General features: G+C 42.1%; 3 protein-coding genes across 4 annotated transcripts; 2 read left to right on the forward strand and 1 right to left on the reverse strand.

The window, feature by feature from the left end:
• Nucleotides 1–1,287: 1,287 nt before the first annotated feature.
• LOC116208585 (protein PLASTID MOVEMENT IMPAIRED 2) lies at nt 1,288–3,908 on the reverse strand. Its single transcript, XM_031542112.1, has 3 exons — nt 3,673–3,908; nt 3,432–3,569; nt 1,288–3,267 (listed from the first exon to the last, which is right to left on the reverse strand). The coding sequence occupies exons 2-3, from the start codon at nt 3,555–3,557 to the stop codon at nt 1,495–1,497; spliced, it is 1,899 nt and encodes a 632-aa protein (XP_031397972.1). The 5' UTR covers nt 3,558–3,569; nt 3,673–3,908; the 3' UTR covers nt 1,288–1,494.
• A 313-nt stretch (nt 3,909–4,221) lies between these two features.
• LOC116208581 (RAB11-binding protein RELCH) lies at nt 4,222–11,857 on the forward strand. Of its 2 annotated transcripts, none has more exons than XM_031542105.1 (20): nt 4,222–4,683; nt 5,436–5,588; nt 5,970–6,133; nt 6,464–6,571; nt 6,680–6,850; nt 6,937–7,491; nt 7,841–7,915; nt 7,997–8,125; nt 8,223–8,297; nt 8,398–8,607; nt 8,807–8,959; nt 9,052–9,266; nt 9,390–9,507; nt 9,589–9,721; nt 9,803–10,001; nt 10,078–10,183; nt 10,267–10,407; nt 10,487–10,610; nt 10,750–10,866; nt 11,239–11,857. In XM_031542105.1, exons 1-20 carry the CDS (start codon nt 4,485–4,487, stop codon nt 11,616–11,618), a joined length of 3,525 nt encoding a protein of 1,174 aa, XP_031397965.1. In that variant the 5' UTR covers nt 4,222–4,484; the 3' UTR covers nt 11,619–11,857. The 2 variants fall into 2 exon arrangements, with proteins under 2 accessions (XP_031397965.1, XP_031397964.1); XM_031542104.1 differs by having other exon boundaries at nt 4,223–4,683; nt 5,958–6,133.
• Nucleotides 11,858–12,348: 491 nt separating this feature from the next.
• Nucleotides 12,349–13,444, forward strand: LOC116207773 (probable non-specific lipid-transfer protein AKCS9). The gene is made up of 2 exons (XM_031540865.1): nt 12,349–12,392; nt 12,587–13,444. Exons 1-2 carry the CDS (start codon nt 12,349–12,351, stop codon nt 13,032–13,034), a joined length of 492 nt encoding a protein of 163 aa, XP_031396725.1. The 3' UTR covers nt 13,035–13,444.
• Nucleotides 13,445–16,090: the final 2,646 nt, after the last annotated feature.

Here is a 16,090-nt window from a genome sequence, read left to right on the forward strand (position 1 = left end):
GTAGCAGTAATTCTACTAGGGCCGGCTTTTGCCACATTCGATTTGGCTGGTCTGGATAGATAGCCCCGCCAACTCTTTTCTAATATCTCGCATCTTGAATAATCTTGTGATTGTGTTTACTTTGATCTCGATAGGACGAGGTTGTGAGGGCCACACTGGGTTGCATACTCTCATTTATCACTCACCTACTGAAGTTCAGGGACCTTCACTCTGGGAGATGGTCCACATCCACGCTGGGTTGCATACTTGCTCGGAAGGAGATTTTCAGCTGTCTTTGCTGTCTTGGGTAACAAGGTGATGCTCCCCAAGAAGGTCCATCTGCTCATAAGTTACATCCTCGTCCTATGTCCGTTTGTGGACAATTTCCGGACCACCACCCGCGACATCGCCAGGGACTTGAGGTTGAGCGCAATTGTTGCTAGAGGGGTTTTTGAGTACCTGGGGTGCAAGTTCTTAAAGGCGGGAACAGCTGAGCTTCTGGTCCCTCTCAAATTACCGGAGCCGAGGCGATGGAGGAGAGACGAATCTCAGAGCAGCTGGTGTTGGTGAAGATGATGTGCATCTAGCAAAACTTCCTCTTTTGTTAGTTTATCAGTTTATGTCCGGAGTATGTGACACCCAATATAAAATAGTTAGTTGATTATGTACTGCAAAGTTAGTTTAGCTCGTGTTTATAAACAAATGCATGTAAATCAACTTCATATGCATAAACTTCCCAGGGGAATACAATATAATTACAATCTCGCCGAGCAGACAATTCAATAGTTTAATGGCGGGAATCGATGCAAACTAAATGCAGCAGCAAGGCCATGCATGGAATTAGTGAAAAGAATCCTGGCAAACATATTTTTATTTTTGAGGAAGCGATGATCCAACCCCGCATAAATGGAACTCGATGCTTCGCTGGTCATTACATGACTGACAACTTAAAGGGGACGGGGAGAAGGGGAGAATGGCAGCAAGCAAAATGAATTTTGTATTGGAAGTTTGTTTGAGTAAGAATGCAGAATTTGGTTGGTGCAGAAGATTGGGGAGACCCAACCAACCTGTTCAAGGTGCATACATCGGCATGCGATGCAAATAGTAAATAACAGAACACTTGTCACAAAATGAGATACTCTTCTGATCTATTCTTTCGACAGTCATATTGTATGCTGTCGTGCTGCTCTCTGAGCTTTCTACTGTTATTATTTGGTAACTTTGTCCAGTGTTGTGCGCTCATGTACAATAGAGAACGAACGCAAGTGGAAACAAAATACCCATCTATAGCCCGTCTAACCTCAAACAGAATCGAATCACCGCACTGAAGATGCAGGAGGCTTTCATAGGAGAAAAAGGACAATCCAACCAGTCTCATTTCTGCACAAAAGTTCTTGATTAGCCACAATGGCGATTTACAGGTGAAAATCTGCGATTCATACATTAGAAAAAAGGATTCGCACTATCCAGGAGCTTCGTTTCCATCCTTGAATAGAATTGCTCCGTGTGAAATCTTTATTGTACTTGATTTTCGATTTTCTTCCCGCTAAAGAAACTTGATATATCTGGCGTTACATCCTTCCTCCTCTTCAGAGTGATTGAGGCGGACCGACCTGTCTGCCGGGTAGCTGGAGATCCAGATTTCCGTACCCTCACTCTCCTTGCGGGAGATGGATATGATTTTTCTCCAGCAACTTTTCTTGGGGACTTCCGGGATACTGCCAGGGGCAGATATTCAGTTTCCGAGTTTACATCCCCCGGCATCCTCCTACCCTTGAGCTCTCCCCCAACCTTCTTCTTTGCAGAGAGTGACCTCTCAGTCCTAAAAACTTGCTGCTCTTCGTGCACTCTCATTTCCCAGACCTCTCGATTCGCTATCCCACTCTTCATTAGTATCTCCTTTTCGCTTGCCTTTAGGGCCTCAATCCAAGCCTGGGCTGCCGCAACCTTCTTGTTGGCGATTTCCTCAGCCCCTGTCGCTCGCCCTATCAGATAATCGTACTCGAACTTTGATATTGTTATATGTGAACTATGCTGCGATGCAGATGCCCTGTCCCTCACCGTTCTCTCAATGAGCGCCCCAAGTTTCTCGAGCGCTAATGCCTCAGAAGTTTTGGCTTCCTCAAGCTCTTGCATCGCTGCTCGAAGCTTTTCCTCGGTCAAGTCTATTCCGCTCTCAGTTTTCTCAATTTCCGCCTTGATCTTCGCCGTCTCTTCCTCAATCAGCCCCTTCTCTTTCTTTGCAGCCTCAGATTCAGTCCTTAACTGCTCAAGCGTGGCAGAGAGATTCAAGACTGTCGAGTTAGCCTTCTCCTCAGCCAACGACACAGCTTCCAATCTGGATTTAGCCCTCAGCAGCTTGGAATTCAGGTTCTGAACCGTCATATCCACCTTCTCCTCATTCTTCTTCAGTGTCATGGTTTCCTCGATCACGTGCCTCAGCTCTCTCCGAATAACATCCATCGAGGCCATAAACTGAAATCCCTCTTCATTGATTGAAGCCAATTCCTTCTTCGCCCGTTCCAGTTCCTCCATTACTGATCTTAGTGAGGGCGAAGCCTCAGACTCATCTTCAGCAGCAGTATTATTGCCCTTCCGTTTCTCCATATCCCTTGCTAAGCTCAATCCAACTTGTAGCACCTCGACGTCAGACAGAGTAACAGCCAATGTAGCCTCGATGTCCCTTGCACTCTCGATCTCTTCATTAACTTCTGTGATTTTTCTCCTTGTTTCCTCCATCGCGGCCATGTACTCACTAGCTTCCTTTTTTCTCTGAGCCTCAATCCCATTGAGTTCTTTCAAGGCCTCGATCCGCGCTAGCTCAACTAGCATCTGCTCCTCATTTACTTCCTCAATCTCCTTCCTGAGCGTTTCCACCGAGCCTGAGTATGATCCAGTTTTAGGGTTGGATGCCTCAGCTTCCTTCTCAGCTCTGGACTTCTCTTCCAAGACAGAGGCCACGTCGAGCTTAAGTTTACTTAACTCCCGCTTGACGAAATCCAGTTCTCTCATCACATCTTCATAACGATACCTTTTGCTGTTTCCAGCTATCGATGACTTCCCTTCACGCCTGGCAGGCCGTCTTAGCTTCTCGAAGTCCTGAGTCTTCAATTTTGCCTTGGAGTTGGATTCCTCTATCAGTGACTTGAGATGCTTCACTGTCTTCTTAGCTTCCAAGAGCTCAGTTTCCGCCCGGGCTTTCACTGAATCTGCAGTTCTTCTGCTGTCTTCGCATCGGTCTATATCCTTCTTCGCGAGAAGGAGTTCTTTTGCTCTTGAAGAGGATCCCTGGAAGGAAAGGCAGGAGAAGGGAAATCGAAACAAGAAGCGTATATGAGGTGCGAGATTTCAAAAGAAACTGAGACAACACCAGCAGCAGACTGACTCCAATCAAGTAATTAGTCAGCCAGAAGGTCTAAACTAGCAGAGCAGCAGAGAGGAATCAATCATACCTCTGACGAATTCATCTGCCTTTTCTCAAGAGCAGGGTTGTGTCCAAGATTAATCTTTTCTCCATACACATCAATGGCTGCTTTCACAGAACCCGCATTTCTTTCCCCATATTCTCTTCCACCCATGATATCTTATATCTAATGAACATGAAGTGCAAATGTTAGGAAAGAAGAAGCAGGCAGAGATTTCAACAGATGGTGGAGCAGCAAATTTAAGCCTCTAAGGCAGGAGCTTGCTTACCTAGTAAATTGCTATGCTTAGGTGAGAGCGTAGCTTTTGTCTCGAGCTTTTGCTGAGAGCTTCAGATGCCGGCCGTTAAGTTGAACCGAACAATGCGACCATCGGGAAGAGCAACAAATGAGGATAAAATTAACCGGCAGGGAAGAAGAAACATGGCTGGTGCTTGACCACTGACTGACTGGCTGATATTTGGCATTGTAACCAACGTCACCAATTTCTCTCTCTTGTTCTCCCTTTTTTTTTTTTTTTTTTCCCTCTCTCTTTTGCGGTTACTTTTCTTTCTCCCGCTAATTTCTTCTGGTAATCTTATTTCTTTATTAGATCTTCAACGGGCTTCAGGAGGCCCAAAGAAAGCCCATCATGCAGTTAATTTGGGCCTGAAAGAATGAGCCCAGATGGCCCAACACTTCGCTCTGATCTGCCAGTGAACCACGAGCCGTTGACGGTTGACATTCGTGCAGGAGCAGAGAGATCTGTAACCAGATCCGTCTGAGCCCCATCGATCTCCGTCCATTTTGATTACCAAATCACGTTGCGTCCGAATCAAGGGTGCACGGAAGGAAATGCTGCAGACAGAGACAGGGCGCGAGCGGTGTGGATGACGACGCTCTTGCCATTACATTACATATAAATAATAATCCATCCAGACCAGGGCGATCGGTTCGAGTCCGACTCAGTTCTCCTCTCCTTGTAAAATAGATCTCTGATTGATGCATGTATGCATGTATGGTACCCATCATCGGAGCTTCCAAATACCGCTTCCTCGACTGACTCATGTGATTGATTTGCTTCCATTGAATTGAATTCTGGTTATGGACGTCGAGAGATCGTCCCTCTGCAATTGCGTGGTGAACTTCTTGCTGGAAGAGAACTACTTGCTCACCGCATTCGAGCTCCTCCACGAGCTCCTTGACGATGGCCGCGATGCTCACGCCATTCGCCTCAAGGAGTTCTTCTCCGATCCAGCTCATTTCCCTCCCGATCAGGTCTCCCGCTTCAACTCTCTCCGAGGTATACGTGCTCTGCTCCTCTGCGCACATTTTGAAGCATTTGAAGCTGCTTGTCTTCTTCATTGCCATTGGAGTCGGTGGGATCAGCTTTTGTGTGGTTGTAGCTGAATGACAGAGTTCATGGCTAAGGTCCAGTTACTTTCTGCGGGTTCCTAGTCTGGTAGATTAGAGCTTCTGTCTGGTTCAGTCGCATATGCTTGTACGGAGGGATACTGTTTTCTTTCTTTGCTTTGTCTCTTAACTGGTTATTAGCGGAGAAACGGAGTATTTCTTTGCTCTAGGTGCTTTATAGCGCCCTAGAATGGATAGGAGGCATTGCATATCTAAATTACATTAGTGGTACCCCGATAGCTGTGGTTGGCGTCGCCAATTCGCATCCATTGAGAAGCAACCGGTTGCTTTATTGCATTAAGTTCGATTAATTGTTGATGAGAAGCGGGTCATGAAAGCCTCTAGGCTGTTTCTATCAATTAGAGGTACTGTCAGGTTGAAATTCTGAGCTGCTAATGTGATCACTAGAGGTAGGTAGAAGCCTCTAATGCTGGTTCGTTAGCGTTTATTGCTCATCATATAGGGGCAAAAAAAAGAAATAAAATAGATAACAAAAAGGAGGACCTACTCTCTTATCTCTTCTTGATCCTCTGGAAGGATGGGTTACTCGTTTGCCGCTGAAAACGAGTTTTTTCTGCTACATATTTGATCCATCATCTCACGTTTGCTGGAAACTGTGTTTTCTGGATATTTTGGAAACAGTTGCCGATCCTCAGAGCTTGCTAGAAGAGAAGGAAGCACTAGAAGAAAAATTGGCAATCTGTGAATACGAGCTTCGTTTAGCAAAAGAGGACGTTGCAAAGTTGAAGACGGAATTGCAGAGGAAGACAGAATCATCTCTTACTGAATCAAGCGGTAGGCTTCTTCGGCTTATTCACTTGACCATGAGCTTCCATCTGAAAAATGATGTTCCTCAATTTTTTTTTTCTTTTTTTAAATTTTGTAGTACAATTAATTAGTCCCCACTCCCTTCCATGCCCAGAGATCTTGTTAAGCTCAAGTGAACTGTTAAAAGATAGTCTAGCATTGGGTCACACAGACGCACGTTATTCATTTACCACTCTATTAAGTTATTAAAAAGTTTCAGAAACCATGCCTATATTGTATTGTTGTTACCATCTTTCAAAAACTTCTCTTCCAACAGAAACTTTTGAGTCGCAGTATGCTAATATGAATATTGTTATAGCCTTCGGGCTGTTATCTCTAACTGCCACTCACTTGCAGCTTCCAATTCAGACTCAGTTAAGCAAAGACCAGAGGTACAACGGAAGAAGAGAGACGCTGCTATTTCTGATTTAGGCCCTCTAAAGGATAATGAACGTCAGGATCTCAATTGCGCAGTGAAAGAGTACTTACTTTTAGCAGGTTACAGGCTTACAGCCATGACATTTTATGAAGAGGTGAACAAGAATACCCTGGATCTTTTCATGTATTTCCTCTTCCTTATATAATGTATCGAGTTTCCATATAACTCACTCTTTCTTCTTTCTGATAATGGTTTTTCCTCCAAGTAGTACTTCCATGCTTGAGCTCCACATATCACCCCAAAACATTCTTCTATCTTTTATCTTACGGAATATTATCACTTAATGCCTGATGATTACTGTTGCTATTTCTTGAGCATTTCTCCAAGTTTGGTGGTTTTGTATTCCTTTGTCTATTATCCCATTATCTCAATTTGATTCAGAAGAACTGTAGCATTTCATTGATCTTGCCATGGTGTGTTGCAGGTCACTGATCAGAACCTCGACATTTGGCAGGAGACACCTGCTTGTGTGCCAGATGCTCTACGGCATTATTACTATCAGTATCTCTCATCCAGTACAGAGGCTGCCGAGGTACTTCATGCAGCATCAGCATTCTAATGCTCATTGCAGTTTAGTTGTGGTATTGTGCAATATGAGTGAGCTGAAGTGCACTTGAATCTGAGTACTCTGATGCTGCAGGAGAAGATCAAAATGCTTTTAGAGAATGAATATTTAAGAAAAGAAAAGACAAGGTTGATAGATGAGAAGGATTCTCTGATGAGAAACAAAGATTTGGCAGATAATCAAATAGCTACTTTGACGAAATCATTGGAGGCTACGCAGAGAGATCTTAGGGACCGGGAGAACCAGGTAAAATCTTTTGGAAGTAGCCTTTGCAGAAGCAAGTTCATTTTTCATATTAAGATGAAATCCATCATGTAAATACAATGTTTCAGGTACAAGTTGCGAAACAAATGTTAGAGCAGCAAAGAAAGGAGCTGAATGAGTGCAGAGCTGAGATTACCTCATTAAAGATGCATATTGAAGGATCATTTTCCGGAAGGAATATTCTAGCTGGTGATGTCGATTCTCTCCAATCTCAGACATTGGAAAAATACAAGGAAGAAATAAAATCACTTCAGTTGGAATTAGAAATTCTGAAGGCCAAAGAAGCAGCGGCTCCTGATTCTCTAGATTCAATCAATTTTTTGAAAGAAGAAACAGTTGTTGAGATTCATGAGGATAAAGGTGCGCCATCTCCATCAATTGAAGTATCATCAGGAACTGGAGACCCCAGTGATGTTCATTCACTGGCTGCTCAAGCCTCTGGTGGGGACACATCTAAGCCCAAGGAAGTTTCAGTCCCTGTTTTGATGGATCATTCCAATAATAATGGTACCCCTAGCAATGTTAATGTCAGATCCAAGGAAAATGGTGAAGCACCAGCACTGGATAGCAGATCACACATAAAGTCAGCTAATTTGAACGGTGAAGCTGTTATTCAGAAGATGGTAGGTTCCTGATGCTGCATTTAAACCTCATGTCTTGTAGGAGGAAAGCAGTCGAACTATTGCAAGGGCCCCATTCTTTCAAGACCCCTTTTCATGAGGATTTTCTCTGCCAAATTTTAAGCATCATTAATTGCATATTTACTACCTCAATCACTTAACAGTATCAACGAATTTAGGCAAAAGTTAAAAATTACCAAAAATCGAAATCTATCTATTTATTACTTCTTGTGAAGTCTTTAACGCATCAACTCTAGGCTGTTTAATGCAAATCACACTGTACAGTAAGGGAAAAATAATTATCTGTGCTCCTCCCTTTTGGATTTTGCTGAAACACATTGTTGCTTTGCAGGGTTCAGAGACCATTCAAATTCTTGCTGATGCCTTGCCAAAGATTGTCCCTTTTGTTTTGATCAACCACAGAGAGGTCTATTTCCTCATTATGATGCTCATGCGTCTTTAATAATTTAACCCATGTCCCAACACCTGTAGAAATATTTGTTTGCAGGAACTTCTTCCGCTGATAATGTGTGCAATTGAGCGCCATCCAGATAGTAGCACTCGAGATTCCTTGACACACACCTTGTTTAATTTAATAAAACGGCCCGATGAACAACAGAGACAGATTATCATGGATGTAAGATATTTGCAGGAATACCATCTTGTTGCACCCTTCTTTTGAAAAAAAAAATTTCAATCTGAAACACTATATTAATCTTTTCATTTCACTTCAGGCCTGTGTTAGCCTTGCGAAGAATGTAGGAGAAATGAGAACAGAAACAGAGTTGCTTCCGCAGTGCTGGGAGCAAGTGAGTACTGGATCAAATATGCTTGGGATAGTCATTATTCATCTATTTTACAAATGCCTTTCCAGTATTAAATTTGTTCTCCTTGTTTTCTGAATTTCAGATAAATCACATGTATGAGGAGCGTAGGCTGCTTGTCGCGCAATCATGTGGACAACTTGCAGAGTTTGTCAGGCCGGAGATTCGTGATTCTCTTATTCTATCAATCATTCAACAACTGGTGGAGGATGCTGCAACCGTAATTCGTGAAGCTGCTGCTCACAACTTGGCTATGCTTCTTCCGCTCTTTCCCAATCTGGACAAATATTTCAAGGTCAGCCTCACTAAATATGCCTTGAAGCAATCATGGAGAAGATTCTTGCCAGAATTGGCTGTACAATGTAAGCTCTAGAACAGGTTGACGAACATGGTCTAGGGAGTGGAGCATTTTTCATAATTATTGCATCAGTGACTTATGGAAGAGGCAAAGACAAAATTAAATCATATTCTCCAACAACATTGTTTCATGATAGGTTGAGGAGTTGATGTTTCAATTAGCTTGTGATCCCTCGGGCTCAGTGGTGGAAACTACATTAAATGAGCTAGTTCCAGCAGTCATAAAATGGGGGAATAAGCTAGACCATATCCTCAGAGTATTGCTCTCTCATATCTTAGGTTCAGCTCAGGTAATTTCTAGCAAAAGGAATTCTTCCATATAATATTTACGCATATCAGCCACTTTCTTTCTTCACTAATATTTCCTCCTTTTATACTTTAGCGTTGTCCACCACTTTCAGGCGTTGAAGGTTCTATTGAGTCACATCTCCGTGTTTTAGGAGAACGTGAGCGCTGGAATATTGATGTTCTGCTGAGGATGTTGTCAGTGATACTTCCCTTTGTGCACAAAAAAGCAGTTGAGACATATCCATTTTCTGCTGTTCCCGATTCAACAGGAGCATTGTTTTCCAGCTCGGTGCTGCAATTATATGCAGAGTATGCACTTGATTTTTTCTGTTTGATCCAAATGGTTTCCTGACAAGGCATTTGAATTGAAGTTGAATCTTCATAGAGCTTCGGACAATATTTGATTTAAAAGGTCTGATGATCTGTCTGCAGGGGAGAGTCGGAATGGCCTGCATTTGAATGGTTGCATGTGGACTGCTTGCCTGACCTAATAAAGCTTATGTGCTTCTTGCCGCAAAAAGAAGATAATTTAAGAAATCGAACTACAAAGGTGTTTATGGATTGTTTCCTCTTCTTTTACCTTATGTCTGGCATGCTTTTACTAAATACTAACCATATTCTTCCAATCCAGTTTCTCCTAGCTGTATCCGAACATTTTGGGGAAGCTTATCTCACGCACATCATGTTGCCTATATTCATGGTGGCAGTGGGGGATGATGCCGATTTGACTTATCTTTCTTCCACTGCCCATTCTAAAATTAAAGGTGATGGAACAGAAAACCTCATCGAACTTTTCTCTTTTGACAATTCAGTTATGTGATTTTTCACTTTTGTGGTTTTGACAGGGCTCAGACCGAGAACTGCTGTGGCTCAGAGACTTGCTATTATGTGTGTCCTGCCACTTATGCTAGCCGGTGTATTAGGTGCTCCTAGCAAGTGCGAACAATTAACAGAGCATTTAAGAAGGCTATTGTTTCAGGGTGCAGTCACAGAGAGTCAGTCAAAGCATACAGCCGAAATCTTTTATGCTGTCCGGTTTCTATGGTAGGTTCATGGATCACTTATTTGGTACTAGAGTTTGAGATCTAGATTCTTTTTCTAATAGCTCTTATTTATGCAGTTCATTCGAGGGACATCACACCATGATATTTAATATCTTATGGGAAATGGTTGTTAGCTCCAACACAGATATGAAAGTTAATGCCGCCAACTTGTTGAAAGTCATTGTAAGCGTCTTTGTCCCTCTAATAACCACCTCTTCTCCAATTGGACTCATCTCCATCCTCTGACTCATGTCTTTGTTTCCTAGGTACCATATATAGATGCAAGAGTTGCTTCTACTCACGTTCTACCCGCCCTGGTGACTCTTGGGTCTGACCAGAATCTGAATGTGAAGTATGCAAGCATCGAAGCTTTTGGGGGTGTGGCTCAACATTTTAAAAACGACATGGTACCGTTTTTGGTGTCACATGCAGTAGTAATTGCCTTTTTCTTTTTTTACTTTTCTCATCCTATTTTAATTATCTCAGATTGTTGATAAGATACGAGTGCAAATGGATGCATTCCTTGATGATGGATCACATGAAGCTACTATTGCGGTGGTTCGCGCCCTAGGGATAGCTGTACCACATACCACAGAGAAACTTAGAGATTATATCCTTATCTCTTCTACAAATTTGCCTTGCACTCCTTTTCATGCTAAAATTATCGCCATTGGTTTGCTTGGCTGGTGATGTTTAGTTTGAAAGTCTTTTTCTTTGGGGCACAATTGGTTTCTTTAACATGAAGATACATCTTTTAGCCAAGATTTTGCAGCTGACAAGTGGGCCAGTTCCAGCTGGTGATGTGATGCGTCGCCGTGAAAGAGCCAATGCATTCTGTGAATCCATCCGTGCTCTGGATGCTACAGGTATGCATTTTGTTGAGAACTTGAAGCATTCTGAATATCAACTCATTCGATATCTCACTCTTGCCTAGCATATGTCCAAATTGAATTACCTTAATTTTGCGTGTAACCCTGAAGCTTCTCTATTGATTGGGACTATGGTGAGAACCAACCATATTAAATTATTAATTAACACTTAATTAGATCTTGAGTTTCCTTATTCTATTTTGGCCAAAGATCTGGAGTTCACATAGGTATGAATAGGAGCTGACTATCTTAAAATGCACAAAAATGTGAAATATGCACCCCTTGCTTTCTATGTTGCTCGATGGCATGTATTTTTATCTAAAAGAATACTCATGCTTTTTCATTTTTCTTTTGTTTCCTTCTCTGCAGATCTTTCCGCTGCTAGCGTTCGGGATTTCCTCCTACCTGCGATACAGAATTTGTTAAAAGACCCAGATGCCCTTGATCCCGCGCACAAGGAAGCCCTCGAGATCATGCTGAAGGAACGCTCAGGGGGAACTCTGGACGCTATCAGCAAGGTGATGGGTGCTCATCTTGGGCTGGCGTCATCCATGACCAGTTTCTTTGGTGAGGGGGGTCTGTTAGGCAAAAAGGAGACAGCCACGGAAGTGCCAGCAGAACAGCCCGATTCTCCAAAGCCCACACTGCCACCTCCCATGGAAGACACACGATTCAGGCGGATAATGAGGGGAAATTTTACGGACATGCTGAGGGCAAAAGCAAAAGGTCCAGAGGACCAGACACAGTAAGATTACTCTGTCGAAAATGTTTTATGTAAATGAATTGATGCTATTGGATCTAAAAAGTAGGAGGAGGTTTTTCATTCTTTATAGGATCTCTTCGGTCATGAAGGTAAAGAAAGATAAAAATGATGAGCGCATTCTTTTGTTAGAGGGACCGGTTTGTCTTGTGGTGTTGGTTGTATAATTTTGGGTCGAGAGGGACCCCGAAAAAAAAAAATCAGTGCAGGGCTTTCTTTTTCATTTTATTTTCCCCCGGTACAAGGGCTAACGACTAACGTTTGCCTAGTGGAGATGCCCGAGTCTGCAAGTAACTGTGACTGATTGAAAGTGGCAGTAAACAAACAGAGAGATCATATCATCGTCCCGGAAGTCAGGGGGTCATCTCATCATCACTGAAGATATTTGATGGTATACCACTTGGACAATCTTTCATTCGTTTAATCTTACAAACCTCCTGATGGTGCACAGATTAAATCAACTGTCGGTGCCGTGGGAATGACAGAAAGATATTATGCGGATTTTTGAATAAAGCGCATTAAAAACCTTTACGAAGATGATTTTTTTTTTTAAAAAAAAAAAATTTTGGAGTCGAATCTGTGTAATTGCTCGAGTTTTATATGATATGTCGTTGCTGGGAGGAGAGGAACGGATACGGTTTAACGCGTCAGTGTTTGGGAGGGACTTGAGTTGAGTCAAGTCTTGTTGAGTTGACTGAGGTAAAACGGTGGAATACGACATGACGAGTGTGATGGCTTTTCGGTTAAATTACCACGAAGAATGGTATTTGTTGATGACCAAAATTCAACGGAGCCGTGATTGATGTTCAGTCACCGTCTGTCTCGGTCTGGCCGATAATTGAGACTGTTATTAGTCTTCAACTTAGGCTACACTTCAGTCAATGGAAGATATTTTATTAGTGGGAGGCGTTGGAAATTTCTTGGAGCTTTGAATTGATTGATCCACCACAACCACAGCCACGGGGCTAAAGCCAATATAAATTACCCCTCAGATTACTCCTCTCTTACAATTACGAACACAGCCGCCCCCAACACCCAGTCACAGACGCAGAGAGAAGAAGAGAGTGAACGAGAGGAAAGAACGAAGGAAGTCTCGTATATAGCAAATAAGATGAAGCCGGCTGCTTCAGTAGTGTGGCTGTGCTTGGTGGTGGCGGCGGCGCTGGCAGCCGCAGTTCTGGTGAAAGAAGCAGAAGCGGTGACGTGCAGCCCGCTGGAGCTGAGCCCGTGCTTAGGGGCAATCACGTCGTCTTCCCCCCCGTCGGGTCAGTGCTGCAGCAAGCTGAGGGAGCAGAGGCCCTGCCTCTGTGGCTACCTCAGGAACCCGAGCCTCAGGTCCTACGTCAACTCCCCCAACGCCCGTCGGGTTGCTGTCACCTGCGGTGTTCCATTCCCCCAGTGCTAGCCAACCAAAACATCCATCTGTCAACGCCATCAATCAAACCAACCAGTCCACCACACAACACACCGCGCAGTAAGAACTGAAGAAGAGTAGTAGCAGTCCCAGCTTCCCTAATAATTAATTGTCTCTGTCGTGATGATTCCTCAATCGCTACATCCACCTCTACACGTACAAATACAAATATAATAAATAAATGGGAGGGAAGGATTGAATAAGTTGTGCTTTTGGATTATGTTTTTCCTGGAACCAAATTACTTAAATTAAATTAAATGATATCCAATGCGGCAGGATTGTTTTCCCCTTGTATCGATCTTTTTTTTTTTTTTCCCTCTCAACGAATAAGCATGTACTTAGCAAAGTCTGTTAAAACTTAAAATGTTTTGAGTGTTTGGTCTCTACCATATGCTCAGGTCTCTCGATAGTTACTCCATGTTGATGACATTAGGACGGCATATAATAATATTCCAATCAATGTTAAGACATCGGACGGAGACTTTAATGTCATTTCTCCCATCTTTTCTGGAGACGTACGGGGTTTGCATCCCCAAGAGTTAATTGTTATTGTTAGGCTTTCATTACCAAAAGAAAATTTTAATGGCAGCAAGACCGACCCGACCCGTTCCTCCTTCTCCATGCACGAAAACACCTTGCCAGTCCAGCCTGCCAGCAAATCTAACATGGCCCAACGGTACAAGGCAGGACCCAAACATTCGAGTATAAGGCCGCCATGTGATGGTTGAATGGGCTCAATGAAAAGCCAGTTTTCAGGCCAGGCCCATTTTTCCTGCAAATCAAAGAGGTCCGCAAGGTAATCAAGCCTCGACCAATAAAAGAAAAAAAGAAATGATTAGTATAGTATCTAGGGGCCCGCTTTTCACCCCCCCCCCCCCCACTCTCTCGTCCACACCTAGCTCCTTTGATTAATTTGATTAACATTAGTGAACCTTCTTCTTTACCTTTATTATTTTATAATATACATGCACATATGATATTTAAGCATGTTTTATGCATGTCTTCCATTGACTCAGGAACATTCCTTTGCTTTGCTCCAATGAAAAAGAAATTATTAATTTATTCGATTTGAGTGTGAAACGAGTTAGTTTTCCGACCAGTTACGGATTAACATTATATATAATTGAATTTATTTTAAGCTCACCACTAAAACAAGTTTGATTTCCCCGAGTTTTAGATGACTTAGAAGTTAGAACCTGCACCAGTCTTTTTTTCTTTTTTTTTATTCATCGAAATTTTATTAATGGAATTGATCTTACAAAAATATGATCACAAAAGATTTACAAGAAAGATCAAAACAACCAAAACTAAGAACAAGAGCACAAGGAGACAGTTACAAAAATGACATAAAACAACACCTACAGGCAAATAATGAAATAAAAAAGCCTATTAATATCCGATTTGACTAAACGGTTCGCAAATTAATATGCATAGTCCGTTTCTTATACGACTACATACTTTTTCGACTCTGAACTTTGCCCATGATATTCTAATGGTCCATCTCCTAATTACGTGTCCCATCGTCCATGTCATGGAACGGCAGGTGGACGAAATTGATTTAGAAGTAAAACCTAACCAATATTATTCACGTGAAATCTGCCTTAAATTCATCCCCTCCATGATTCCCATGCTCGAAAGAGATGGAAATCCACCCTGATCATGCTCATCATGACCCACTCGCATGCATTAATTTGTTTCATAGTACTAGTAGTAGCTAGCCCGACCCCGGCCCCGGCCCTTCAACAATTCATTGTCGTCATGTACGCTCCAATATTTCACAGGTTCTCTCATTATAGTGCAGGACAATTGAGTTTCACGAATAATAACATGTGGAGTGTTTCGAATATACATAACATATATTGTCTATTACATTCTTAACGCTTGATGTGATATACTCGATACTTAAAACAAGAATATTATCAGTAAAGCGTGGCATATCACATGCATGACATCGTATAAAAAATTATCGCATTGTACACAGGTCTTTACTTTAACCTTTGTCCTAGCTAGATGTCGGAATTGTCAATGCATGTGTGGCACCAATATATAATTATTAAAAACATACTAACTAAGCGTATGTGTCTGGTTAGTAATTTCCTCTACATATAAACTATACAATTAAGTATATATTCAGATATATATATATGTATATATATATATAGCATACGTGAGGATAAATTTGACATGCAACTGGATATATATATATATATATATATCATGGGTTATCAATTAATCAAATACCCGGCTATGTACGTAGCTCAATTGATCTCCCCTTCTTATCCACTTAATTATTCAAACCGTATAGCATACAGTAATATCTATGTGTATAAATATTCTATACTTAGGATCATTACCAAAAGAGAAGAACTACTCGAGATTGAATCTTCTGCATTGCATATATATTGCATGGATGCAGCTGTATTTTGAAGGACATTTGGTCCACCCATGAGGAACCTGACCCGAATTCGAACCCTACTGTTTCTTAATAATGAGTGTGTTGGCTACCATTAGTCTCTTGTTAAGAGTGATGAATAATATGGTGCATTCAAAATGGGGTGGTAATTACTATTTGTAACTCCTCTTGTAATTCATGCTATTAATCATTCTTGATTAATAGTGGTAGGTGGCGGAGTATATGAAATGCATGTATATATGTGGACATCCACACCCACGGCCACAGAGAAAGAAAAAGGGCGAGAGAGAGTTTTGAGAGTGTGTGTGCTCCCATTAACGTAAGCGTGAGTAAGAGAGGTACTCGTGCTATGGAACGTGATTGATTTTCCCTCAATACATGGTGAGAATCCATCGCCGGAGTTATGTTCGATTTAGTTCGTGTAGATGACTCGTTACTTGATCAATTCCACGACTTTCTTGGGACCGATTCAAATTTTTACTCGACGTAATTCGAATTCTTATGGGGTTGTTTTGTTTCGAGTTTCATCATGCGAGTCATGCTTTCCCAACATATCATATACCTTGTACGTGTCCTAATAATGTATAGATAGATTCAACAGATCACCCAGTAGCAGCAGCCAGCAGGTAGAAAC

Source organism: Punica granatum, chromosome 5 (assembly GCF_007655135.1).
Source record: "Punica granatum isolate Tunisia-2019 chromosome 5, ASM765513v2, whole genome shotgun sequence".
NCBI lineage: Eukaryota > Viridiplantae > Streptophyta > Magnoliopsida > Myrtales > Lythraceae > Punica > Punica granatum.

Excerpts from the sequence above, each read along its gene's own strand:
- LOC116207773 (XM_031540865.1), top strand. The coding sequence starts at position 12,349 with ATGACGAGTGTGATGGCTTTTCGGTTAAATTACCACGAAGAATG. Across the intron at positions 12,393-12,586 it reads TTAAATTACCACGAAGAATG|CCACGGGGCTAAAGCCAATA; the intron begins GTATTTGTTGAT and ends CCACAACCACAG.
- LOC116208585 (XM_031542112.1), bottom strand. The coding sequence starts at position 3,557 with ATGGGTGGAAGAGAATATGGGGAAAGAAATGCGGGTTCTGTGAAAGCA. Across the intron at positions 3,268-3,431 it reads GGCAGATGAATTCGTCAGAG|GGATCCTCTTCAAGAGCAAA; the intron begins GTATGATTGATT and ends CTTTCCTTCCAG.
- LOC116208581 (XM_031542104.1), top strand. The coding sequence starts at position 4,485 with ATGGACGTCGAGAGATCGTCCCTCTGCAATTGCGTGGTGAACTTCTTG. Across the intron at positions 4,684-5,435 it reads CCGCTTCAACTCTCTCCGAG|TTGCCGATCCTCAGAGCTTG; the intron begins GTATACGTGCTC and ends TTTTGGAAACAG. Across the intron at positions 10,408-10,486 it reads AACATTTTAAAAACGACATG|ATTGTTGATAAGATACGAGT; the intron begins GTACCGTTTTTG and ends TAATTATCTCAG.